We start from the raw sequence: 26,665 nt of genomic DNA on the forward strand, positions 1-26,665 counted from the left end.
AATTGCTATGCTTAGTGTGCGACTCGTTAGTTTTTTTAGAATGCTTAAAATTCAACAAAAAAAAAAGAAACCAACTCATAATATGAATTAATTAAAAAGAACTAATAACCAACTCATTGCTTCGGATTATCTAGATTTAAAGAAATAGTCAAAACAAAAAAATTAAATAAAGATATGATATATTAGTAATATAATTATAGCAACTCAAATATTGCAGAAAAAACAAAAAAAAAAATGAATATGATTATGAGTTGTAAAGCAATAAAATAAAAATATACAGATAAATGAAGGGGTGAAAGAAAGAGAGAAAAAAATCTATGATATAGAATTCTAATATGTAAAGGTCTATGGGTCATCTCATAAAAAGCAGTGTAATAAAGCATCAATAGGAATTAATCCATATATAAATGGATATATTCATAACACAAACAAATCAAGAGCTCCGAATCAATAAAAACTGAGAAGGTTGATTCAAGAAAAAAGAAATAGTATTTAAAAAAAATCTTATAATTAGAGAGGCTCCGTTGTAGAATTCAGACCTAACCATTAATTGAGAAGCGATGGGAACGACGAAACCTGCGAATATCTAAGATTTTTTTTAAACAAATCTTAATGATTCATTAGGTGGGATGGCGGAACAAACCAAAAAAGAATCCATTCTTTTTTATTGAGGAATTATGCCCTACATTCCATCTGAATTTGGTAATAAAAGAGTGAATTTTCGCCCGCGAAAATTTGTATTTTATTGAATTTTTTTATTTTTGCCAATCCGATATGATACGATATGATAATAAAAGAAAAAAGAAAAATAGAAATAAGGATTCGTTAGAATATTATAAGATAACAAAACAATATTATTTAGTTATATACAGATAGCAAAAATTGTCTTAAATTGTCTATAAGAATACATATTAAGTTATATATCAAAACAAGATATACAAATTTCCAATAGACTAATAGATTCTATGAAATCTCAAAAAATCCCGCGATTCTATTATTCATTAAACATATGTATATTAGTGTATATTATTTTATCGATTAAATCGATTTATATATATATATTATTGGAATCGTTTCATTCGCGAGGAGCCGTATGAGATGAAAAATCTCATGTACGGTTCTGTAATAGAGATGGAATTGAGAAACAACCATCAACTAGAACCCCAAAAGAACCAGATTTCGTAAACAACATAGAGGAAGAATGAAAGGAATATCCTATCGAGGTAATAATATTTGCTTCGGAAGATATGCTCTTCAGGCACTTGAGCCCGCTTGGATCACGTCTAGACAAATAGAAGCGGGACGGCGAGCAATGTCACGAAATGTCCGACGAGGTGGACAAATATGGGTACGCATATTTCCAGACAAACCAGTTACAGTAAGACCCACCGAAACGCGTATGGGTTCGGGAAAAGGATCTCCCGAATATTGGGTATCTGTCGTTAAACCTGGGAAAATACTTTATGAGATGGGTGGGATATCAGAAAATATAGCCAGAAAGGCTATTTCTTTAGCAGCCTCAAAAATGCCTATACGAACTCAATTCATTATTTCAGGATAATAATGAAAACCAAAGGAAAGAGGGCTTTAGGATGAAAACATAAAAATGCAATTGTAAGTTCCTTATTTTTGAACACAGAATATTTTTTTTTACTTCAATCTTTGGACTGAAAGAACAAAAAAATGATATGATTCAACCTCAAACCTATTTGAATGTAGCTGATAACAGCGGAGCCCGCGAATTGATGTGTATTCGAATCCTAGGAGCTAGTAATCGACGATATGCTTATATTGGTGACATTGTTGTTGCTGTAATCAAGGAAGCAGTACCAAATATGACCTTAGAAAGATCAGAAGTGATCAGAGCTGTAATTGTACGTACTTGTAAAGAACTCAAACGTAGCAACGGTATACTAATTCAGTATGATGATAATGCTGCAGTTGTCATTGATCAAGAAGGAAATCCAAAAGGAACTCGAATCTTTTGTGCAATCGCACGGGAATTGAGACAGTTAAATTTCACTAAAATAGTTTCATTAGCACCCGAGGTATTATAAAATTATAAGGCAAAACCGTGATATGGATATATTTGTTTTGTAATGAAAATGGATTAATTAATATATTATATCTCACACATATCCCTTTTGTAGTAATTATTCTAAGTATTAGAAATAACAATTATTATCTATTTCATATTAATATTGGATGATCTAAATGAAATATATTGGATGATCTAAATGAAATAATGAAAAAAAAATAGAAAAACGAGCATGTTGATTATATTGAAAATAAGGAGCAACAATCATTTTCGTTTATCATGAGTAAGGACACCATCGCTGACATAATAACCTATATACGAAATGCTGATATGAATAGAAAAAAAATGGTTCAAATACCATTTACTAACATCACCGAAAACACTGTGAAAATACTTTTACGAGAGGGTTTTGTTGAAAACGTCAGAAAACATAGGGAAAGCGACAAATATTATTTAGTTTTAACTCTACGGTATAGAATAAATAAGAAAGGATCATATAAAAGTTTTTTAAATTTAAAACGGATCAGTACACCTGGTCTGCGAATATATTCTAATTATCAACGAATCCCTAAAATTTTAGGAGGCATGGGGATTGTAATTCTTTCAACTTCTAGGGGTATAATGACAGATCGAGAGGCTCGATTAGAAAAAATAGGCGGAGAAATTTTATGTTATATATGGTAATCTTTCTGAAATACGAATTAGATGAGAAATTTCTATCCATTTTTGTCAAAAAGAGAGAGAGAAAACACAGATTTAGAATATCACCCACCCCTCATATACTAGTGAATGTGCGAAGGGGGTTTAACTGAAACTGGAATTGGAAAAAAAAAAAGAAAAAATAAAAAGGATTCAAGAGGATTTAATTCCTGAATGAATAAATTCCCAGGGGTATGTTTCAGATTCCTTTATATAATCAAAATTGAATTATAAGCTATGTTTTTCAAAAGATTCGACGTACTTTTTATATGTTTATATGTATACGCCCGTAGAAAAAAAAAAAGAAGCATAAAAAATTCAATTTAATTAGACTGTTTTTTAATTTCAACAATCTTTTTTTTTGGGGGGGGGGTACAAGTTCAAAATGTAAGGAAACCTTATTTTCTTCCAATAAATAGATTTGGTATTAACTTATTAAGGAATTACAAATATGAAAATAGGGGCCTCCGTCCGTAAAATTTGTGAAAAATGTCGATTAATTCGCAGGCGAGGGCGAATTCTAGTAATTTGTTCCAATCCAAAACATAAACAAAGACAAGGATAATATTTCCACAAAAGAGGATTTTCTATAAAAATAGAATATAAAAATATTAGAATATATATTTTATAAAATATTAGAAGAAATTTTTTATTATTGGTATTTCCAATTTGAAATTTTATTTCAAAAATTCATATTCGATGTCGATTAATATAAAAATACAATTGATATATATAAATCGAATATGAATTCTAGTTAGAAACTAGTTAGAAAAAAGTAAAGGATCCGTTTTTGAATGAAATGGATATATCCATATATCTCGGACTTATTTTTATGAAATAATCAAATATGGCAAAACCTATACCAAAAATGGGTTCGCGTAAAAATGGACGTATTGGTTCGCGTAAGCATGCTCATAAAATACCAAAGGGAGTTATTCATGTTCAAGCTAGTTTTAACAATACTATTGTGACTGTTACAGATGTACGTGGTCGGGTTATTTCTTGGTCCTCCGCCGGTACTTGTGGATTCAAGGGTACACGAAGGGGTACACCATTTGCCGCTCAAACCGCAGCAGGAAATGCTATTCGAACAGTAGCGGATCAAGGCATGCAACGAGCAGAAGTCATGATAAAAGGCCCCGGTCTCGGAAGAGATGCGGCATTAAGAGCTATTCGTAGAAGTGGTATACTATTAAATTTTATACGGGATGTAACCCCTATGCCACATAATGGATGTAGGTCTCCGAAAAAAAGACGTGTGTAAAATTAAAAATAAACATGGAAAAGATTTCAAGAGAAATAAACAATTCAAGGGTTTGATCAAATATATATATATTACTATGGTTCGAGAGAAAATAAGAGTATCAACTCGGACACTACAGTGGAAGTGTGTTGAATCAAGAGTAGACAGTAAACGTCTTTATTATGGACGCTTTATTCTGTCTCCACTTATGAAAGGCCAAGCCGATACAATAGGCATTGCAGTGCGAAGAGTTTTGCTAGGAGAAATAGAGGGAACATGTATTACACGTGCAAAATCGGAGAAAATACCACATGAATATTCTACCATAGTAGGTATTCAAGAATCAGTACATGAAATTTTAATGAATTTGAAAGAAATTGTATTGAGAAGTAATCTGTATGGAACTCAAGACGCATCTATTTGTTTCAAAGGTCCTGGATATATAACTGCTCAAGACATCATTTTACCACCTTCTGTGGAAATCATTGATAATACACAACATATAGCCAACCTAACAGAACCTATTAATTTGTGTATTGGATTAAAAATTGAGAGGAATCGCGGATATCGTATAAAAACACTAAAAAACTTTCAAGACGGAAGTTTTCCCATAGATGCTGTATTCATGCCTGTTCGAAATGTAAATCATAGTATTCATTCCTATGGGAATGGGAAAAAAAAACAAGAGATACTCTTTCTCGAAATATGGACAAATGGGAGTTTAACTCCTAAAGAGGCGCTTTATGAAGCCTCTCGGAATTTGATTGATTTATTTATTCCCTTTTTACATGCAGAAGAAGATCCCTTTCATTTAGAAAAAAATCAACACAAGGTTACTTTACCCCTTTTTACTTTTCATGATATATTGGCTAAGGATAAACTGAGGAAAAATAAAAAAGGAATAGCATTGAAATCCATTTTTATTGACCAATTAGAATTGCCTCCCAAGATCTATAATTGTCTCAAAAGATCCAATATTCATACATTATTAGAACTTTTGAATAATAGTCAAGAAGACCTTATGGAAATGGAACATTTTCGTGTAGAAGATGTAAAACATATATTAGACATTTTAGAAATAGAAAAGCATTTCGCATAAATTTGAAATCCATTGGCATTGGTTTTTTTTTTTCATATTTTTATTATTTATAAAAATAAAGGTGAAAATGTGTAATTTGAATCCTTAGAATAAATCCATATACTCGGAATAGGCCAAAAGATGTATCTAGGGATTAGTCGTTTCAAAATGAATTCTCCCTAGATACACAATATACATGGCATGATATTTTATTTCACAATTGAATCCATTTAATTAAAAAGTTTAAAAAAGACCTAAAATTAGAGATTTCTCAATAGGTAATGTTGCTCCAATACCCAACCAAAGGGCTACTATGGTACCAATTAAAAAGATGGTTGTTGCTACTGGACGGCGAAATGGGTTTTGGAATTTATTAACATTTTCCAAAAAGGGTACTGTTAATAATCCCATAGGTACCGAAACCATTAAAAGAACGCCTAATAACTTATTGGGCACTGTACGAAGTATTTGAAATACGGGAAAGAAATACCATTCGGGTAGTATTTCCAAAGGAGTTGCAAATGGATCCGCGGGTTCTCCAATCATTGATGGTTCTAGAACCGCTAATCCTACGTTACAGGCAATAGTACCCAGAATTACTACTGGAAAAATATATAAAAGATCATTGGGCCATGCAGGTTCTCCATAATAATTATGACCCATTCCTTTAGCCAATTTAGCTCTTAATACAGGATCATTCAAGTCAGGTTTTTTTGTTATTAGGATAGGTGAATTCTTATAGATCCATCCTCCGAAAGAACCGGACATGATAATTTTTCATCATCCGGCTCGAGCACGAATCAAACATTTCGAATGTATCCATAGAAAAAATGCATATGTTATCCACACATATAGAAAGATTCCATGTAAGAAAATAAACCTTATTTTCTTCTCCGAAGTTACAATTATCTTATCTGCAAAAAAAAAAAATTAAGTTCTTTTATTATTAAGTAAACTTAAGTAAACGCTCAATACCCAAGTAGGCTTTCAAAGTGAATAGTGCTTTTTGGGTGATCTCAAACCTTGCAATTCTTACCCCCCCCCCAAAAAAAAAATCTTGGAACTTTTTACGTACAAAGGATTTACTTGTTACTAATATAATCTAACCCCTGTTCTTCTTTAGATCCACTTGGTTTACTCCGATAGTATCATAAATCGAGTCAATGCATAGGAAATGAATGCATTTCCATACTATTAAGTTCAGTGAAATAGAGAAAATATAATTCAGATTATCCCACATCACTTTTTTTACTGGATGTTACGGAGCCTGTTCATGCAGGATATGATCGAGTCTGATCATAGAAAAGATTCTTTACAAGTGAAACCAGCCTATCCTCTGTAGGGACGGACCTTGCGTGGTAGTTGGAATAAAGACACATTGAATTGTAAATTCAAATGTGGCAGATAAGAGAAAATCATATATCTGCGTGGCCCAATCAATAGTTCAAGTCACACACTCCCATAATCCATTTCTTCTTCGTAGAATTCCCTTCAACTATTCGTGTATGTAAAAAATAATAATAATCCAATTTTGTTAAATTGAAGGAAAATATCCAAATACATGTCTTATTCTTTTAAATAATCCATATTTGTAGCAATGAAATATATTCCTCCCCCAAATAAGAAATGATTAATTACAAATATCTATGATTCATATTTACTATAAAGGACCAGAAATGCCTTGCTTACGTATCATTGGAAAGTGCATTAACATAAATACGGCAGTAAGAAGAGGTAATACAAAAGTATGCAAACTATAAAAACGAGTCAAGGTGGATTGTCCCACACTAGAACTTCCGCGTAATAACTCTACCAAAGAGGATCCTATTACAGGAATAGCTTCGGGCACGCCTGTTACAATTTTGACTGCCCAATAACCAATTTGATCCCAAGGTAAGGAATAACCAGTTACACCAAAAGATGCGGTCAATACAGCCAAAACTACACCGGTAACCCAAGTTAATTCGCGAGGTTTTTTAAAGCCACCTGTGAGATACACGCGAAATACGTGCAGAATCATCATTAAGACCATCATACTTGCCGACCATCGATGAACTGATCGGATTAACCAACCAAAGTTAGCCTCCGTCATTATATATTGAACAGAAGCAAAAGCTTCAGTAACAGTCGGACGATAATAAAAAGTCATAGCAAATCCCGTCGCTACTTGGACTAAAAAACAAGTAAGTGTAATTCCTCCTAAACAATAAAATATGTTTACATGGGGAGGAACGTATTTACTGGTTATATCATCGACAATCGCCTGAATCTCAAGACGTTCTTCGAACCAATCATAGACTTTATTGAGATAGGTAAACTAAGGTACCCCCCCCGAGAACCGTATATGAGAATTTCATCTCGTACGGCTCAAACAAAAATACCCAAATACTGGTTGTAATGAAAACAGATATGTGTAATAGAAAGCTTGAAACTTCTTAACGGAATCCTATGATTCCAATCTTTTCGGAAGATAAGAAAAAATAGAAATCCGAAAACTATTCTTTGTGGTTATAATGCCAAAATATCAAGTCGGCTCACTCGTCTTTATTTACAGTAGGCCTCTTGAATATTCTATTATTTACTTCCATTTTTTATTTGTGTGTAATGTTCTTTTTTTTACTGCTGTTTTCTTAATTATTATTATTGATAGGAATTCTCTTGTTAGGACCATATGAATCAATTAAAAAAAACATCAGATTCGTATCATGACCACGATGATTCAAAAAAAACCTTTAATCGAAGTCCAAAAATTCCCTGAGTAAGAACTGCTGGATCATCACTTATTCAATGAATAGATAGAACAAAGAAACATTTGTCCGTTGATCAAAATAAAGATAATCGACGGAAGTTTTAAATAATTTTCATTTTTCAATTTATTCTTTCAACTCTTTGAAAAGTTTTTTTAAATCCAGTTACGAGGTCTAAATATTTAGTATGAATCATAGTTCTAATATTTTAAGAATATTTTTGATTTTCTATATTCCGTACTCCAGATACTAGAATAAATATCTGACGGGGTAAAATCATCTCTATCAAGATGACAGATCCATTTTTTTTATGTTCTGTACTATCAATAAGATCCATTATAACAAGTCACACACTCATATTCCGGAAATACAGAAACAAAGAAGTTTCACGATCAAACTACCAAATCAAAATGAAATAGGCTAACGATAAAAAACCTAAATGCTTAACCTTAGTTTTCTATTGAAAAGCTAGTTACTTGATTCTTGTGAATCTAATTCATAGAAATTCCGTCCAGTAAAATGGACGAATTATAAATCTCCAAAATAATAGATAGAAATATCGCAAATAGAGCCATTGCAACACCCATCAAAGGAGTAGTTCCCCACCCCGGAGCTACTTTACCATATTCTGAATTTAATGGTTTTAATAAATCCCCTACAATAGTTCGTCTTGGACTAGACTTAGAATTACCCTCAACAGTTTGTGTAGCCATAAATCCTATTTTATATTGATTGAGATCTGTTGACTTTGTATACCATTCCGCTGTAAATATAGGATCTATATCCTATAGATCCATTGTGGTCTTGAAATTTTGGAATTCTAAGAATTTTTAGAATTATAATGGAAACAGCAACCCTAGTTGCCATCTCTATATCTGGTTTACTTGTAAGTTTTACTGGGTATGCCTTATATACTGCTTTTGGGCAACCCTCTCAACAACTAAGAGATCCATTCGAAGAGCATGGGGACTAGTTGAAGTAATGAGCCCTTAATATAATATTGGGGGCTCATTACTTCAATTGAGATAATGAAAAATCATTTCATTTTTTTAGTTGGAACTTTAGGGGGTTCTCTAAAAAAGATAGCGAAAAAAATGATTCCTAAAGTCGAAACTAAGAGGAATGTATAAACCAATGCTTCCATAGATTTAATCGTGGTTTACAATTATAGCTTTCATACCTGTTTATTGTTTATTGGAGCTCATTTCTCGGATAAAGAAAAAAAGTGAAAACAAAGTGTTTTGAGTCGAATCAAGATTTATCTGGTTCTTTATGTCAAATTCAAATCATAACAACAAAAACAAAAAAAGTCGAAAAGGAACAAAAGAATGCTCTATCATACTATCTGTCTTCTTGTAGTTGGATCTCCAAGTTTTTGGAATGCTCCAAATTCTACTTGAGCATCCAAATCTGGGTCGATCCCAGCAAAAACATCTCGGAACAAGGTTCTAGCACCATGCCAAATATGCCCGAAAAAGAAGAGTAGAGCAAACGAAGCATGTCCAAAAGTAAACCAACCTCTTGGACTGCTACGAAAAACACCATCTGATTTCAAAGTAGCACGATCTAATTCAAAAATTTCACCTAATTGAGCACGTCTAGCATATTTTTTCACAGTAGCAGGATCACTATAACTGACTCCATTGAGTTCGCCACCATAGAACTCAACAGTTACACCTACTTGTTCGACACTATATTTCGATTCTGCCCTTCGAAAAGGAACATCGGCTCTAACAATTCCGTCTCCGTCTACTAAAACAACCGGAAATGTTTCAAAAAAAGTAGGCATACGGCGTACAAAAAGTTCACACCCCTCTTTATCTCTAAAGATGGGATGCCCTAACCAACCAACGGCTATTCCATCTCCATTATCCATTGAGCCCGCTCTAAACAATCCCCCTTTTGCTGGATTATTGCCGATGTAATCATAAAAAGCTAATTTTTCAGGAATTTTAGACCAAGCTTCTGATAAACTTTGATTTTCGGCTAGCCCAGCACCAACTCTTCGATATATTTCTTGCTGGAAGTATCCTTGATCCCATTGATAACGAGTGGGACCAAATAATTCAATGGGGGTAGTTGCTGAACCATACCACATAGTTCCAGCAACAACAAAAGCTGCAAAAAAGACAGCAGCGATACTGCTGGAAAGGACGGTTTCAATATTTCCCATACGCAATCCTTTGTATAGACGTTGCGGTGGACGCACACTAAGATGGAAAAGACCCGCTAATATGCCCAATGTTCCTGCTGCAATATGATGAGAAGCTATTCCCCCCGGAACAAAAGGATCAAAACCTTCCACACCCCATGCGGGATTTATGGATTGTACCCTTCCCGTTAATCCATAAGGATCAGACACCCATATTCCAGGACCGTACAATCCTGTTACATGAAATGCTCCAAAACCAAAACAAACCACTCCTGCAAGAAATAAATGAATTCCAAAAATTTTGGGCAAATCCAAAGAAGGTTTTCCGGTACGTTCATCACAAAAAATTTCTAGATCCCAATAAACCCAATGCCAGATAGCCGCTAAAAAGCACAAGCCCGAAAACACAATATGTGCTCCGGCCACACCTTCGTAACTCCAAATACCCGGATTCGTTATAGTCCCCCCGGTGATATTCCAACCGCCCCACGAATTGGTTATTCCTAAACGAGTCATGAAGGGTATAACAAACATACCCTGTCTCCACATTGGATCAAGAACAGGGTCAGAGGGATCAAAAACTGCTAATTCATATAGAGCCATCGAACCAGCCCAACCAGCAACCAGAGCTGTATGCATTATGTGAACAGAAAGCAAACGGCCTGGATCATTTAATACAACAGTATGAACACGATACCAAGGTAAACCCATGAAAATACCCCTTATATCAACAAAAAATAGACACTATGTAACTTTATTGCACTGGAAAAAACTATACTATGGATTCTCACCTTTTACCTTTTAGTAGATTATCTCGGAGAAAGAATTAATGTTTGTTCTAGTTTTTTAGTAATAGTGTTTAGTAATAGTGGAACAATCATATTTGTAGGAACAAGAAGAAGCAGATCTATTCTATACCCGATAAGTAAGAATACGCAATGGTGGGAAGGGGGGGTTGACAATTTTCTCTATGAGTATTTAAATATGTAAATGCAGACATATTCGTTTATCACCCAAGGACCCATTCGTAACAACTTTACTCTATCTTTATCTTTACTCTTCCCTTTTTTATGATTTATAAAAAATACAATATAATAAAAGCAAATTGTTTTTAACACAATAAACCCATTCTTACGTTTCCACACTAAAGTTAAATATATTATTTTATTTTCTTTTTTTCTCTATTTTATGCCCATTGGTGTTCCAAAAGTAACCTTTCGAAGTCCTGGAGAAGGAAATGCATCTTGGATTGATATATAGTGCGACTTGTCAGATATATTTGGTCATACGGGATTTCCCCGTTCTCCCCCCCCGATTGAGATATCCTCTCTTTCACCACCAAAAAAGAATGATTGAATCATCCAAAATTTGGAGCGTGAAGTGTAATGAAGTGCAATTCGATCGATTTTTTATTTTTTGGAGGGGGTATCCAGATTACTATTCGAAATTCAAAATAATTTATGGTTGGCTTGCTTGGACCAATAAAACGAAGTATCCAGACTCTGTTTAGAAAAAAACCAATTGGTAATATATCCACAATTACTACTTCTATCATATCATATATTTTACAGAAAAAATGAAATAATAAATTCAGAGAAGAGATAAGTCGTAACAAAAAGACATGGTATTGTAATATTTGTCCTATATGTGCAAATAAAAATCGGGCAGATCCTTATCCTTACTTAGAGTAGAAAAGAAACCTAAAAGAATTGAGGAAGTCCATTCAGAAACAAGAAAATTACATTGTGATTTGTGTTCGATCTCGATGAAAGCAATACATCAATGAGAAGTTAGTTCAATAAATTTAGTACATTTTTTTTCGTTAAAAATTCGAAAGAGTCCATTATGAAAAGGGAAAGAGGGTTGAAATAGACACATTGATTCCTTTTTGTTTATATGATTTTTAGTGAACCGTATGCATCAAAAGGTGCATGTACGGCTCTTAAGGTATAAGATTAAATCCTAATCAATCGACTTTATCGAGAAAGATTACTTTTTTTAGGCCAAGAGGTCGATAGTGAACTATCGAATCAACTTATTGGCATTCTGCTATTTCTCGGTATAGAAAAATATAACAGAGATGTGTATCTGTTTATAAATTCTCCGGGTGGGTGGATAATACCCGGAATGGCTATTTATGATACTATGCAATATGTACAACCAGATATACAGACAATATGTATGGCATTAGCCGCTTCAATGGGATCCTTTCTTTTGGCAGGAGGAGAAATTACCAAACGTCTAGCATTCCCTCACGCTTGGCGCCAATGATTCTTTTATTTGAGAATATATATGAAGACTATACCTTCGCCATAAAAATACTTAAGTAATAATAGCATGGTACTTCGAATTCGATATACAAATTTTTGTTTTTTAAACCATTTGATTATGTATCGAAAAAGTAGTATGAAAGAGAGGGCTTTTACGATTTTATCTGATCTATCAGGAACCTAGTTTAGTTTTAGTGTCACAGACTTTTTTGTTTTTAGTTTTCATACCAAAAAGCTTTTAACAATATTTATGTCTAACAATATTTATTTTAATTAGAAAATAAAAAACATATGATAAAAAACAAGAAACTTTCGGATTGCTGAATAACAAAAAAGACGAAATAAGAAAACAACGGAACCATCATAGTATTTAAAAAAAATACTCAAAAAGAAAAAGGAAGGTTGGTTATTGTATTATTTATTATTTAAGGATCTGGATCCAAAAAACCCAGTAGATTTTCTATTTTTTTTTCTTCAATGGAAAAAAATCCATAGAGAAAATACTCTATCCATAGAGGAAAAAAAGAAATTGCATACGTGGAAAAGAAAAGCCGTATGCATCAATACGCAAAAAATGCTTGTACGGTTATTGAATCTTATCTTTGCTCATTTATTTTCTTATTTGTATTTATTCTTTTCACCTTAGTTTGAGGACGAAAGAAAATATTGACTAATATTGGGAAAATCCGCATCAAAATCTTTATCAAGATAAAGAAAAGACTTATAAAGTTATATAATCAGGGTAATGATCCACCAACCCGCTAGTTCTTTTTATGAGGCACAAACGGGAGAATTTATCGTGGAAGCGGGAGAACTACTGAAACTGCGTGAAACTATCACAAGGGTTTATGTACAAAGAACGGGTAAACCTTTATGGGTTGTATCTGAAGATATGGAAAGGGATGTTTTTATGTCAGCAGCAGAAGCCCAAGCCCACGGAATTGTTGATATTATAGCACTTCAATAAACAATTAGTAACTAAGATTCTTCTCAAAAAAAAATACAGGATTTGAGATTGAATTTTATCTCCTTAATCCTTTTAATTTAATATAACTTTTTTTTTCTATTAATTAATCTATTAAATTAATAAAATATAAGTAATTCATAATCATCGGGTTAGGATTGATCTAAACCGGCTCATTATGTCTATAGGATCCACCATGCCAACTATGAAACAACTTATTAGAAACACAAGACAGCCAATCCGAAATGTCACGAAATCCCCCGCTCTTCGGGGATGCCCTCAGCGCCGAGGGACATGTACCAGGGTGTATGTGTGACTCGTTTAGATCATTCTACTAATAAAAAAAAAAAGAAACCAAACCCATTTTTTCAGTATTAGCGATCAGTTAAGATAGTGTGAATGGAAGAACTCCATTCACACTATCTTAACTTAAAAAAAAATCTATTAATAATATAAGCATTCTTCTATCATATATAAAATTTATGATTTCGATTGGTGTAAACCCAATCACCCCAATTTGCAATTTAAGATGAGAAACACTTTTCCATTGGTAACAAATGGTTACCCACTAAGCGGAGAAAATACTATTAAAGAAAAATTATGCCCCTAATTTATTTTGCAAAAACGGAATAAGAAGGTCAGTTACCCAGCTAATTTTCATACTTAAACACCGTTACTGTATAACTTGATTTCGTTGTAAAAAACCTATTACTAAATATTTCATGGGTAGAGCCAAAGAATGTGAACTGTACAAGTTAACAATAACATTGATTAAATAAGGATTAAATGAAAGAAGGGGCTCCGGTGTATAGAGAGGACCTAGTCGTTTAAAAAAGAATCATAGAAACGATGGAACCCATTCTTTTTTTTATCTATATCCTATTTAATTTACTATGTTTTTTGATACCTAGTATCAATACAATTTCTTATTTCAAAGTTAAATTAAATACTTAGAAAAAAATCGTGGTTGGGAAGGTTATAGTAGCAAAAGCCATTGGAATTTTTTTTTTATACATTGGAAGAATCCATCTTTGTTATTAATAGACTAGGAAGAAGAAAAGAATAACTGAAAGAAAAAAATGAAATAGTTATTCACCAAAGTCTCATTTACTCAATGACCAGAATTAAACGAGGATATATAGCTCGGAAACGGAGGACAAAAATTCGTTTATTTACATCAAGCTTTCGCGGGGCTCATTCAAGACTTACTCGAACTATTCCTCAACAGAAAATTAAAGCTTTGGTTTCGGCTCATCGGGATAGAGATAGGAAAAAAGAGATTTTCGCGGTTTATGGATTAGTCGAATAAATGCAGTAATTCGCGAGAATCCAAAAATATACTATATTTACAATAATTTCATCTATAATCTATACAAGAAGCAATTGCTTCTTAATCGTAAAATAGTTGCACAAATAGCTATATTAAAAGAGAATTGTCTTTTTATGATTGCCAACGAGCTCATAAAAACTAAAATTTCCCGGAGACTGAGCTCCGGGAAGGTATAGAATAGAGATTTGTATGATAAAATTAGAATTCATATGATAAAGTGATCAAAATAAACAACCAAGCTGAATCAAAAAAAGATTTATTCTTCTTAACGGATTATCCTTTTTATTACAATATAACAACCCAAATTGAATTGTTGGAGTTTTCGAACAAAACATCAATCCACGTTTGATTTGAGTTTAGATACAAATTTGAATTCAATTAAGGAGTAACTCTATTTTTTTTTTTTTTTAAAACAGTAGCAGTTCTAGCAGTCGACTCGCTTTTTTCAAATTGTTTTTCATTATTAAGAAAAGGTAACGAAGATAAAATACGAGCTTGTTTTATAGCAATCGTAATTAATCGTTGTTGTTTTAAGGTCAATCTATTCACGCGTCTAGATATTATTTTTCCTTGTTCACTAATAAATCGACTAATTAAACCCATGTTTTTATAATCAATTTGGTCCCCCGATTGAATCGGGGGCAAACGTCTACGAAAAGATCGCTTGGATTTAAGAAAGAGTCGTTTAGATTTATCCATGGTTTGTTTATTCCTATTCCAAAAATCGCATTTCTTAAAAGAAGATTTGTTTTTTTTCTTTCTATTCTTAGTTTCTTTTTTTTTTTTGTTTTATAATGAAATATATGTTTTATAATGAAATATATGTTCTATAATGATATATGTATATAATTTAATTAAAAATTATATACATATATGAAAGATTGTTTTATTACATGTTATGTTCCTTGGTTAGAAAGGTAACACATAAGCGATCAATTTTCTCTATTTCTTGATTTCTGCGTGAATCGTGTGTTTGCAACAACAGGGACAGAATTTTCTCAATTCCAACCGACTAGGCGTATTGTGTCGATTCTTTTGAGTAATATATCTGGAAGTACCCGTTGATTCCTTATTAACACTCTTTTGATCACAACTGGTACATTCCAAAATAACAGTTACTCGGATATCTTTACCCTTGGCCATGAACCTCTCCTTTGGGTTTTTAATTCACTTAACTCTTCTATTTTCGAAGTCGAAGCGAAGAAGAAAAAAAGGAACGAAAAATATTAAAAGTTAATAATTCGAAATAAACTTCTGAAAGATTTCGTTCCAATTAATGTAGTACAGTAATCATTAAGTAATATAATGATTTGGAACTATATTTTGTTTCGAATCGCAGTACAATATTTTAGTTTTCATTTAAGTATCTTGTATGATATTTTGCCCCCTTCCTATCCATTCCATTTTTATTTTTGGTCTCACTCTATTTATTATTAATAGAAATGGAATGAAATTCTTAATTCAATTCCATTGAAGCCTAGACCAGATTCCGAGTTTCACTGAGGCTGAATCCACTTTTATCTTTTCTAATTGAAAAAATTTTCATTCTCAAAAATAAGAAATAAAGAAGAGGGAATTAATTAATTAATTACAGATATTGAATTGATTTTCTTCACCCCTTCCCGTGCTGTGCCAATAACTAGAATGAAAAAAAGGGGAATATCAATGCATCTGGGAAAAAACGATTGATCTCTATCAAGAGACCCGCCAAAGCCCCGAACCATAGAGTACTTATTACTGGTGCCACGGAAAGATATGTTTTTAGATCTCGCATTTCAAATCCTCCTTTTTTAGAATATTTTCTTTTTATTTGATTCTAGTATTTATTAATTTGATTCTAGTATTTATTAATATTATTTATTCTATTTTTCATAAAAAATATTTAACTATATTATATTAATATTATTATATTAATTACGAATAATTCGTTTATTTAATAAACGAATTATTTTCTTTTGAATTTTTTCATTATTCTATTTTCTATTCTATATATTCTTTTTTTTTCTTTATATACATATTATTCTTTATTCTTATTATACTTTCTATTTTAAATTCTATTTTTATTCTATTTTTTAATTTAATTCAATATTCTTTCTTTCTTCTATAGAATATTTCTTTTTCATATTCTATTCTATATTATAGTCTAGGAAACTAAAAAAAAAAGAAAAATGATAGGATAATTGATATGTATATCAACGAAGAAAAGAAAAATGTGGAAAATAAGACAAAGATTCTTTATAATGATACTGGAAACCAATGGAAAGGGATGTAGCGCAGCTTGGTAGCGCGTTTGTTTTGGGTACAAAATGTCACGGGTTCAAATCCTGTCATCCCTATCCCTAACTATTACTTATTATATGATATCACTTATCATATGAGCAATAATAAGGGATCATATAAAATAATTTATGAGAATAAAGCGCTCTTAGTTCAGTTCGGTAGAACGCGGGTCTCCAAAACCCGATGTCGTAGGTTCAAATCCTACAGAGCGCGATTCCATTATTATTAAATTGAGAATTACACTGAAATAATTGAGCAGCAGTCTAAAGTATGAATTTATTGAACCCCAGTATTAAAACAAATAAATAGGGGATCAATAAACAAATGAGACATTAATTAATCAAAGGTCCAGCTGATCACCTCGTCGGTATTGTAAATATGCAGTTACAAATAAGCCAGCTAAAGTAATAGGAATTAAACCTAACACGATTCCAAATAGAAAAACTTCAATCATTTTTTTTGTTCGAAAGGGAAAGGGGGAGGTAATATTTATCCTTAAATAATAATCTGTATTGATCATTCATTTTAATTTGAATGACCAAAAATTGGAAATTGACACGGTAAGGAACTATAGAATATCTTGAATATTCCAAGATTTCCAACTAATTTCATAATTTTAAATCAAATAAGTCGTATCTTATTCAGACCGATAAATAGAGCTGAGGTTATAGTTAAAACCGCTAGTAAAAAACCGAAATAACTAGTTATAGTGGGCATAAAGAAGCTAAATGAAATATGTTCTTTTTATACATATGTTTATAAAGCACTTCCCTAAGTTTCCATTTTTGAGAGAAAAAAAAGAAGATAAATCAAAATATCCCTGAAAAGATACAATTGAAAATTTGAGATTTTTCAATCAATTATTACAGACGAACAAAAATAAATATAGTGACATAATAAAAAAATCAATTCATCATCTGTGACATCTACCCATCCTGTGATTCCAAATGAACCGATTTATTGAACAACTCATGAATTGAGTAAAAGTAAACTAATCTAATTAAAATATTCATTTTGATTCTTTATATATATATAAATATTTATATTTGTTATATATATATTCTATAAAATTCTATTTATATTAGAAAAAAAAAGATTCTATTTATATTAGAAACTATAATAATAATTATATGCGAAATATAAAATAATAAAAAAATAATAAGAATTTTGTTGTTCAAATTTATTTAACTTTAAATTAATATGGAAGAAAATAGGAGAAAAAATGTCTATTTTATTTTGACCCCCTTTTTCTATTGTATCTAATTTGTTTTCTTTTCACTTTTTTTTTTCGAACAAAAGAATAGAGTGATCTTAGAATGCCCTTTCCTTTTTGACTTTTCTTTTAACTCATTTCATTTTGTAGTAGGTTCCATTCTTCGAATATCTACAACGAGAAGAAAAAGGTATCAGATCACTCCAAACTAGGGTTCCACAGTTTTTTTCTCTGCATATTTTATTTAAGAGGAAAGGTCTATCCTTATAATTAAGCCAAGAAAGAGCCTTTATTGTGTTTAATACAAGAACAATTAATCCAATTTTTTTTTTCAAAATTGGATTAATTGTTCTTTTTATGTCATCAAATAGTATCTATTACTGCTATTATTGTTACTTGTTACTGGACAACAAACCAATTCCATTCTTTAAAGTCGAATTCCATTCTTTAAAATGAAAAAAAAGAGGGAGTTCGAACAAAAAATATCTTCGACAACCACAATAAAGTATATTTATAGATTTGGGATCTAATTGAATTGTAGAAATATGATAATCTTCTTTATGAATTATAAGAAATCAATCCGTCGTATTCACATTTTAATTGATCTTCCGTTTCTAGTCCGAAACTAATAATACAATGTGGAGAACCCTCATTTTAGACTATTATTCTAATTTTTTTATATTCGCAAACTTTGAGGAATTTTCTATTGAGTAAATCGAAACAACCAATAAAGAAAGAACTTATCTAGTATTAGATTTCGCCACTGATTGTGAAATTTCGTTGCTGTGTTAGAAGAAGGATAGTTATACTGATTCGGTATACTCAAAAGACACCCTTGGTACAAAATGGACGATCTAACAAGGATTACATTTCAGTAAATTACGACTTACTGATCTCGTCTTTTATGGAATCGATCCCCCTTTTGACTGTACAAGAATATGTGGAGTTCGACATGTCTGGAAGCACAGGAGAACGTTCTTTTGCTGATATTATTACCAGTATTCGATACTGGATTATTCATAGCATTACTATACCTTCCCTATTCATTGCAGGTTGGTTATTTGTCAGCACGGGTTTAGCTTACGATTTATTTGGAAGCCCCCGCCCAAACGAGTATTTTACAGAGAGTCGAAAAGGAATTCCATTAATAACTGGCCGTTTTGATCCTTTGGACCAACTCGATGAATTTAGTAGATCTTTTTAGGAGGCTCCAATGACCATAGATAGGACCTATCCAATTTTTACAGTACGATGGTTGGCTGTTCACGGACTTGCGGTACCCACCGTTTCTTTTTTGGGATCAATATCAGCAATGCAGTTCATCCAACGATAAACCTAATTCGAATTATAGAGCTACGACACAATCAAACCCAAATGAACAAAATGTTGAATTGAATCGCACCAGTCTCTACTGGGGGTTATTACTCATTTTTGTACTTGCTGTTTTATTTTCAAATTATTTCTTCAATTAATATAAGAAAAGGGAATAGTAAATTATATATATATATTCGGAATTCTCTTATCTCGTTCGGAAGGATATCATTTCATAATTATCTATGACTGTTTATGTCTCTAGCATGACTGACTACTTGATCAAATGTGGAGGAAAGTGGGATAAATGGCCGATACTACTGGAAGGATTCCTCTTTGGATAATAGGTACTGTAACTGGTATTCCTGTGATTGGTTTAATTGGTATTTTCTTTTATGGTTCATATTCCGGATTGGGCTCATCCCTGTAGGAATCGTATTATTTGAGTCTTCGAAATGAAAGCGTAAGAACTCAACAGGACCCCCTCAAATTCGTCAAAGAAAGAGTGGATCCCTGTTGAGTTTTTAATAATCATAATATTTTTTAATAATTTTTTTTATTCGTATAAATGAATGAATAGATAACTTTTTCTGATGTTTCAAAAAACTCCATTTCCCCTTTTTTGATGTTTTTGAAAAATGAACTTCATTCATTTTTTCAAAATATCCCTTTTCCTGGATAATATTTGTCCATCCATACTTTTTTTTTTCTTTAAAGTTGAAAGAAAAATCAAAAGAAGAATTAAAAAAATCACTTAATTTACTTCTTCTGGGTGACGCAATGGAAATTGATTCTATTGTATTTCTAATTTTCATATGGATATATATATATCTATTATACCGATCAAATATCATGTGAATCGAGCCTTTTCTATACTATACTAATAGAATCTTACTCTAGATCGAAATCTATTTTAGTCTCTAATGATATCGAATCATGATTGAATTCTTTTTTTTTTATAAACAAATTAATTGAAGAAATTGGATTTGGTCAATCAAATTCCCTAATTCCCTCTCTTTTTTGTTTGTCCACTACGTATTATATTATATGCATCCAATAAAAAAAAATATTATATGTCATAAAAGTTCTAAGTTGGAAAAAATCGAAACTAAGCTAAGAATAGGCTTATTTCAGGAAGGGGATTCAAAAATCATATTCTATTAATATTTTGTAGAATATTTCTATTTCGACACAAGCAAGAAGGAATCGGACTCTAGGAAAAGAAAAAAATCCCTCCTAGAATCCCGTTTTCCCCATTTTAATTTCTACTTTGCTTAAAATTTTCTGCCTATCTATTTTGGGTTTAGTATCGAATCGAATTTTCTTCTATTATAATAGAAGAAAATTTTGATTCTAGAACTTTCTATTCTCTAGAACATTGAAATATGAAAAAAAAAACAAAGAAACAAAGTCAAATAGTCTTCTTCACAATATACATACTATAACTGACTAGTATTACGGTACAAAAGGAATTCCCTAAATCCTAAATATAGTAGAAAAAGACTAGAAAGAAGCAAGGGTCTTTTCATAATTTTTTTTATTATATTCTAAAGAATAATAGAATTATATAAATTATCAACAAAAATTTCGTTCTTTTCACGAACTTAATATGTTGATAAATCCGAAGCCCTAGAAATTCATTTCGGACAATTGAACCTTCTCAAATTGTTTTTTCTTAAGAACTAAAAAGATTTGTGCCAAAATAATGGATGCCAAGAAGAACAAGAGACCCTGGACACGTAACGGATCTTGAAGTACTATTTCTGCATCCCCTTGACCAAATCCACCCACATTAGGATTACTCGTTAATGGTTGATCAAGTTTGATAGATTCTCCTTCTGAAACAAGAAGTTCTGGTCCTGGAGGTATAATATCAATCACTTCACGTCCATCTGATGCATCCACTATAGTTATTTCGTATCCCCCTTTTTCTTTTCGTATGATTCTTTTTACTATACCTGCTGCTGTAGCATTATAAACATTATTATTACTCTTGCTCCCGTCGAGATAAATCTGACCCCTTCCCCTGTTCCCGCCTACGTATATAGGATATTTTAAAAAATGAACATCTCTCTTAGTAGCGGGATCTGGGGAAAGAATGGGAAAGGTGATTTCATTATATTTCTGACCAGGAACAGGACCCACCACAATAATATTTTTTTTTTAGGGCGATAGTTTTGAAAAGACAGATTACCTATCTTTTCTTTAATCTCAGGTGAAATACGATCAGGAGGAGCCAATTCAAAACCTTCCGGTAAAATAAGAACAGCCCCCACATTCAAAGCCCCTTTTTTACCATTAGCAAGAACTTGTTTCACTTGCATATCATAAGGAATTCGAACAACTGCTTCAAATACAGTATCAGGAAGTACTGCTTGTGGAACCTCAATATCCACGGGCTTATTAGCTAAATGGCAATTGGCACATACAATACGTCCGGTTGCTTCTCGTGGATTTTCATAACCCTGCTGTGCAAAAATGGGATATGCATTTGAAATGGGTGCTCGAGTTATTATATATATCATAATCGATATGGAAATGGATCGAGTAATCTCTTCCTTTATCCAAGAAAAAGCATTTCTAGTTTGCATGGTCTAATCATTGATCCTGAAAATTTATACAATAAAATTAGGTAGGTCACTGGCATAGTTCCCTATCCATGATTCTGCTATTTACTGAAATTAGTTTCCTGGAATATAGAAAGAATCCGGGGGAGGGGGGGAAAGAAGGAAAAACAAAAAGTCATTTTTTTGATAATGTTTTAGCTTTTATACAAAAAAAAAGAAAACAAACTTTAAAATTGGATCAATGGATCGGTTTTTCAATCAGTCATTCATTGAATGATAAATCACTACAAGTGACGGAGATACGCGATTTAAATAACGGAAAATCCAATATTTAAAAATGGTATCTAAAATGACTGGAAAAGTGGAAACAAGACCAGATATAATTTGAGCATTCTGAACAAATCCAAAATCTTTATAGACAGAAACAATCATTAGTTCCCAACCATGGGTCGAATGGAATCCTATACATAAATCAGTTAATAGAAGAATAAAAAAAGCTTTTAATGTGTCACTTAAGTTATATAGAAATTCTTGAACCCAAGAGTTAAGAATCAAAAGTTCTTGATTACCTAGAATAGAATAACCACTTAGAATAAGGAAACAGATTATATTTGTCGATAAGTGCAAAATCGTATGGATACGATCTTCGTTATACGTTTTGATTAATTGGATCGTTTCTTTGTAGATTCCAGTACGAAGGTTTTGTAGACGTGTTTCCGGGTATTCCTTTAGCATTTCATCCAAAAGGAATAGTTCCTTAAATTCTATGAATTTTTTTAGAATACTCTTTTCTTGAATATCATTCAAGAAAATTTCGGATTGCCTAGTATTTCGCCAATTAGTAAACCAAGATTCCAGACTTTTCTTAAATGTAAAAGAGATACACCAGGGCAAAAAGACTATAGATATAAGATATAGAAGAGGAATGAATGCTTTCTTTTTTTCCATTTTTCGTCTTTAATCAACTCAACTTCACCTCATTCGTCAAACTCTATATGATAATAATCTTTCTATCAAGCATAACTTCTATTAAAATTCATAGAACCTATATCTAAATCCATAATCTATTCCCGCGTTTTTTTTATTTGAAATTCGGGAGTTAGTCCTTGCCTTGTTTAATTTAGAAAGAATACAGAAATCGAAGGAATCCACCGTCAAGTCGAATGAAGAAAAATAAATATTGTTTCAAAAGATCTCAATTGCTAAGATTCGAAGCAATTACCCGAAGTGCTCTTTTGTGTATTCATCAAAAGGAGTAATTCGGGTAATGAATATTATAGTCGGATTTCGAAACCAAAGAACGTCTCATCTATAAATATTTCAATCGGTACACACAAGAAATAGGACAATTCCACAACTTTTTGTGCAATTTATCTAGTAGAGTCAAATTCTCCTCAATAAAGCGGATACATCAAGAAAACGGGTACATCCACGAATCTGCCTATTTCGAAAGCTTTGTCTACAATTTCTTGGAAACTCAAATCATCTTCAATACGAGTCAAGGGAATGAGCTCATAGTTTATGGTTTCCATAAAAACAATACGATAAAAAGTAGGGGTACGAGTCAAAATATCCCTTTGAACTTCTGGCATTATTTTGATGCACCGAATATCTTTCATAGGTACTTTGAAAATTAGACGACGCTTTTCTCCAAGAAATCCAAATCCCCAACGAAAAAAATAAACCATTCTCTCTTCTTTTTGGAAGATATCATAACCACCATCCACATCCAAAATAATCGCGGCCCACAAAAAAAAACTAATAAGAAGACCCACGATTCCATCGAAATACATCGTGGCCCCTCGTGGAATAAATGGTAAATAAATATAGTTCGGAATAAATGGAAGAAAATTACTAATTTCCTCAGGAAAAAATAGAAAATCCCTACCAAGATAACTGGTTATTCCAACCAAAAACAACACGAATGAAATTAAAAGCAGGACGAAGGACCAGAACAAATAACGTATTCTTCGATATTCCGTTACACGATATATCAGTATCTGTTTTGATCGCAAAACTACATTCATATTCATGATTAACCTCCTGAATTTGCAGCGAATGAATGCATTTTGGATTCAAAATCCAATTTCAACTTTCATATATATATTCTATTAGGATTGGGTAAAAAAATCAACCCCCCAACCAATTTCTTTTTCTTTATTTATGAAGTAACCTTTATCAACTAGCACTATTTTAATGTAAACCTTTAGGAGTAATTCATCTAATTGATTCCAGATCTAAAAAAATATATGAGATTTCCTACTGCCCGTATCTAAAAAATCTTGTTTTTTTGAACATGAAGAAATAAAGAAGCCATTGCAATTGCCGGAAATAATAGGCCTACTAAAGGCACAAAAATGGAAGGTAAGTTTATCATAGAATGGGTACCTCGATTTACTATTTGTACCGGTTATATATATATATATATATATATTATTGTTATATTAATATTTTTATTATTCTTATTTATATTGTTATAAAGATAGTCTATAATCACTAGAATTCATATATACTTAGTATATATGAATTCTAGTGATTATAGCTAAGTGAATATATATATATAATGAGTATAGAATATAATAAATCAATAATAAAATGAAAATCGTAAATAATATTCTAATAAATAATAGAATCCAAAGTACAAATAGAATCTAATAATAAATAGAAAGAATGTAGAACTAAATAAATGGATTTCGTCTTCTATTTCTAGAAGAAACAAACATATGTATGATAATACACCTTTTTTTTATTCTTAGTATTCCTCTATTATTATCTTATTACTTTGCTCTTGTGTGTTCTAATTTTTGATTTTTGTCTCAAAATTTGTGTTTTTTTGTTTGAAATTCAAAAATGAAAAATCAAAAAGAATTTTTGGCTTTCCCTCATTTTTCATTTTGAGTCAAAGAAAAGAAAGCATGAAGTTGAAATAACTCACCCAGAACTCCCTTTAAAGGATTACGCGGTACGATTGAATCAAATAAGCCTTTATGGAATAAATATTCAGCCGCTTGTGAACCTTCAGGTACTGCCTTATTCAATGTTTGTTCAATTACTCTTTTACCTGCAAATGCAATGTAAGTATTAGGTTCCGCAATAATGATATCCCCCAACATGCCAAAACTTGCTGTCACTCCACCAGTAGTAGGAGATGTAAGGATCGATACATAGAATAACTTTTTATTTGTTTGATAATTATATAAAACAGAAGAGATTTTAGCCATTTGCATCAAGCTCAAACTTCCTTCTTGCATACGTGCTCCTCCGGACGCACATACTAGAATAAGAGGTAAAAATTGATTGGTAGCATATTCGACCAAACGGGTGATTTTCTCACCTACTACGGATCCCATACTACCCCCCATAAACTTAAAATCCATAATTCCAATTGCTACAGGAATACCATTTAGTTGACCTGTGCCTGTTTGAACAGCCTCAGTTAATCCTGTCTTTCTTTGATAAGAATCAATACGATCTTTATAAGGTTCCTCTTGTGAATGAAATTCAATGGGATCCAGAGAGACCATGTCTTCATCCATAGGATTCCAAGTACCTGGATCAATCGAAAGTTCGATTCTATCTGAACTGCTCATTTTCAAATGATATCCACAGTGTTCACAAATATTGATTTTGGATTTCAAATATTTTTTATAATTTAATCCATAACAATTTTCGCATTCAATCCACAAATGCTTGTATTTTTGAATTTCAGCGAGATTATCAGAACTTTCTCTTTGAGTGGAATCACTATTATTTGTATGATTTGTGCTAGTTATTAGACTAGAACTATAATTCTTGTTTTCTATAGTATTTCTGCCCTTACCACAAATGTAACTATAAAAATAACTGTCATTGTATTTGTCACTATCACCTAAAATGGAACTATCAATACAAATTTGAGAACGAAGATAACTATTAATGCAACTATTAATGTTATTATTCCAGCTAAATTTAGTATCATCCATGTAATGATCATCATCACTCTTAGAGACATTCTTCAGATAGCTAGAATTGTTATAACTAGAAAAAAAACTTTCAGATTCACTTAGGAAAGAATGATCATTGTCAATTTCCAAAATTTTCTTTTCAATATCAAAATATATGGAATAACTCTTCCTCTTACTATCCCTAACTAAAAAAGTTTTATCCGATAGGAAATTCTGGATGTTCCTGATACCTACTAAATTTTGAAAAAAACTGTAACTAGAATTGAAAAAACTGTAACTAGAATTGTCACTATCATTCCAACTATGCGTTTTTTTATCCATATCAGCTAAAATTGGGAGGTCCTCATTTACACAGGTATTTTCAATAGGACCAAAACTATCTATTGATTTACTTAATCCACACCTGTATTCTAATTCCCTATTAAACAACATAGTGAACCACCATTTTTCCATAGAGTTTTTTTCCTCTATTTACATGAAAATACAATAGATGAATAGTCATTCGATAAAAAATTATATATAAATTCTATTTTTAATATTCTATTTACTATCAATATATATATAAATTCCATCACTAGGATTAGTAACTGATAATAATAACGAACGAGTAAGTATTAAAAAAAAAGAATTTTTTTTTTTTTCAATTCTATCTAATTCTAAAATCATATTTGAAATATTCTAAAAATAAATAATAATATAATAATAATCAATATTTAATTCTATTTGAAATAATATAGAATTAGGAATAAATAAAGAAAAAAATAACTTCATTGGGGATAATGTATTTATAGACCCAATTTTTTCATTTAGTGATTATTCATTTGCTTTT

General features: G+C 31.6%; 2 protein-coding genes, 1 non-coding gene and 1 pseudogene across 3 annotated transcripts; 2 read left to right on the forward strand and 2 right to left on the reverse strand.

Moving 5' to 3' along the window:
* Window positions 1-1,201: 1,201 nt before the first annotated feature.
* Window positions 1,202-3,834, forward strand: LOC113853522 (50S ribosomal protein L16-like). Its single transcript, XM_027483934.1, has 3 exons — window positions 1,202-1,472; window positions 1,720-2,048; window positions 3,718-3,834. Exons 1-3 carry the CDS (start codon window positions 1,202-1,204, stop codon window positions 3,832-3,834), a joined length of 717 nt encoding a protein of 238 aa, XP_027339735.1.
* Window positions 3,835-5,121: 1,287 nt separating this feature from the next.
* On the reverse strand, window positions 5,122-10,673 carry LOC113853520 (photosystem II CP47 reaction center protein-like). The gene is made up of 4 exons (XM_027483933.1): window positions 9,148-10,673; window positions 8,320-8,551; window positions 6,739-7,377; window positions 5,122-5,807 (listed from the first exon to the last, which is right to left on the reverse strand). The coding sequence occupies exons 1-4, from the start codon at window positions 10,666-10,668 to the stop codon at window positions 5,302-5,304; spliced, it is 2,898 nt and encodes a 965-aa protein (XP_027339734.1). The 5' UTR covers window positions 10,669-10,673; the 3' UTR covers window positions 5,122-5,301.
* Window positions 10,674-16,940: 6,267 nt separating this feature from the next.
* On the forward strand, window positions 16,941-17,014 carry TRNAW-CCA. The gene has a single exon. It is a non-coding gene; the product is annotated as a tRNA-Trp (tRNA).
* Window positions 17,015-18,543: 1,529 nt separating this feature from the next.
* On the reverse strand, window positions 18,544-24,283 carry LOC113853527 (annotated as a pseudogene).
* Window positions 24,284-26,665: the final 2,382 nt, after the last annotated feature.

This window comes from Abrus precatorius, unplaced genomic scaffold (assembly GCF_003935025.1).
Source record: "Abrus precatorius isolate BTA unplaced genomic scaffold, Abrus_2018 Scaffold106, whole genome shotgun sequence".
Taxonomy (NCBI): Eukaryota; Viridiplantae; Streptophyta; class Magnoliopsida; order Fabales; family Fabaceae; genus Abrus; species Abrus precatorius.

Excerpts from the sequence above, each read along its gene's own strand:
- LOC113853520 (XM_027483933.1), bottom strand. The coding sequence starts at position 10,668 with ATGGGTTTACCTTGGTATCGTGTTCATACTGTTGTATTAAATGATCCA. Across the intron at positions 7,378-8,319 it reads TTATAATTCGTCCATTTTAC|AGTTTACCTATCTCAATAAA; the intron begins TGGACGGAATTT and ends GGGGGGTACCTT. Across the intron at positions 5,808-6,738 it reads TCCAATGATACGTAAGCAAG|GATGGATCTATAAGAATTCA; the intron begins GCATTTCTGGTC and ends GTTCTTTCGGAG.
- LOC113853522 (XM_027483934.1), top strand. The coding sequence starts at position 1,202 with ATGAAAGGAATATCCTATCGAGGTAATAATATTTGCTTCGGAAGATAT. Across the intron at positions 1,473-1,719 it reads GAAAATACTTTATGAGATGG|CTGATAACAGCGGAGCCCGC; the intron begins GTGGGATATCAG and ends ATTTGAATGTAG. Across the intron at positions 2,049-3,717 it reads TAGTTTCATTAGCACCCGAG|ATGTACGTGGTCGGGTTATT; the intron begins GTATTATAAAAT and ends TGACTGTTACAG.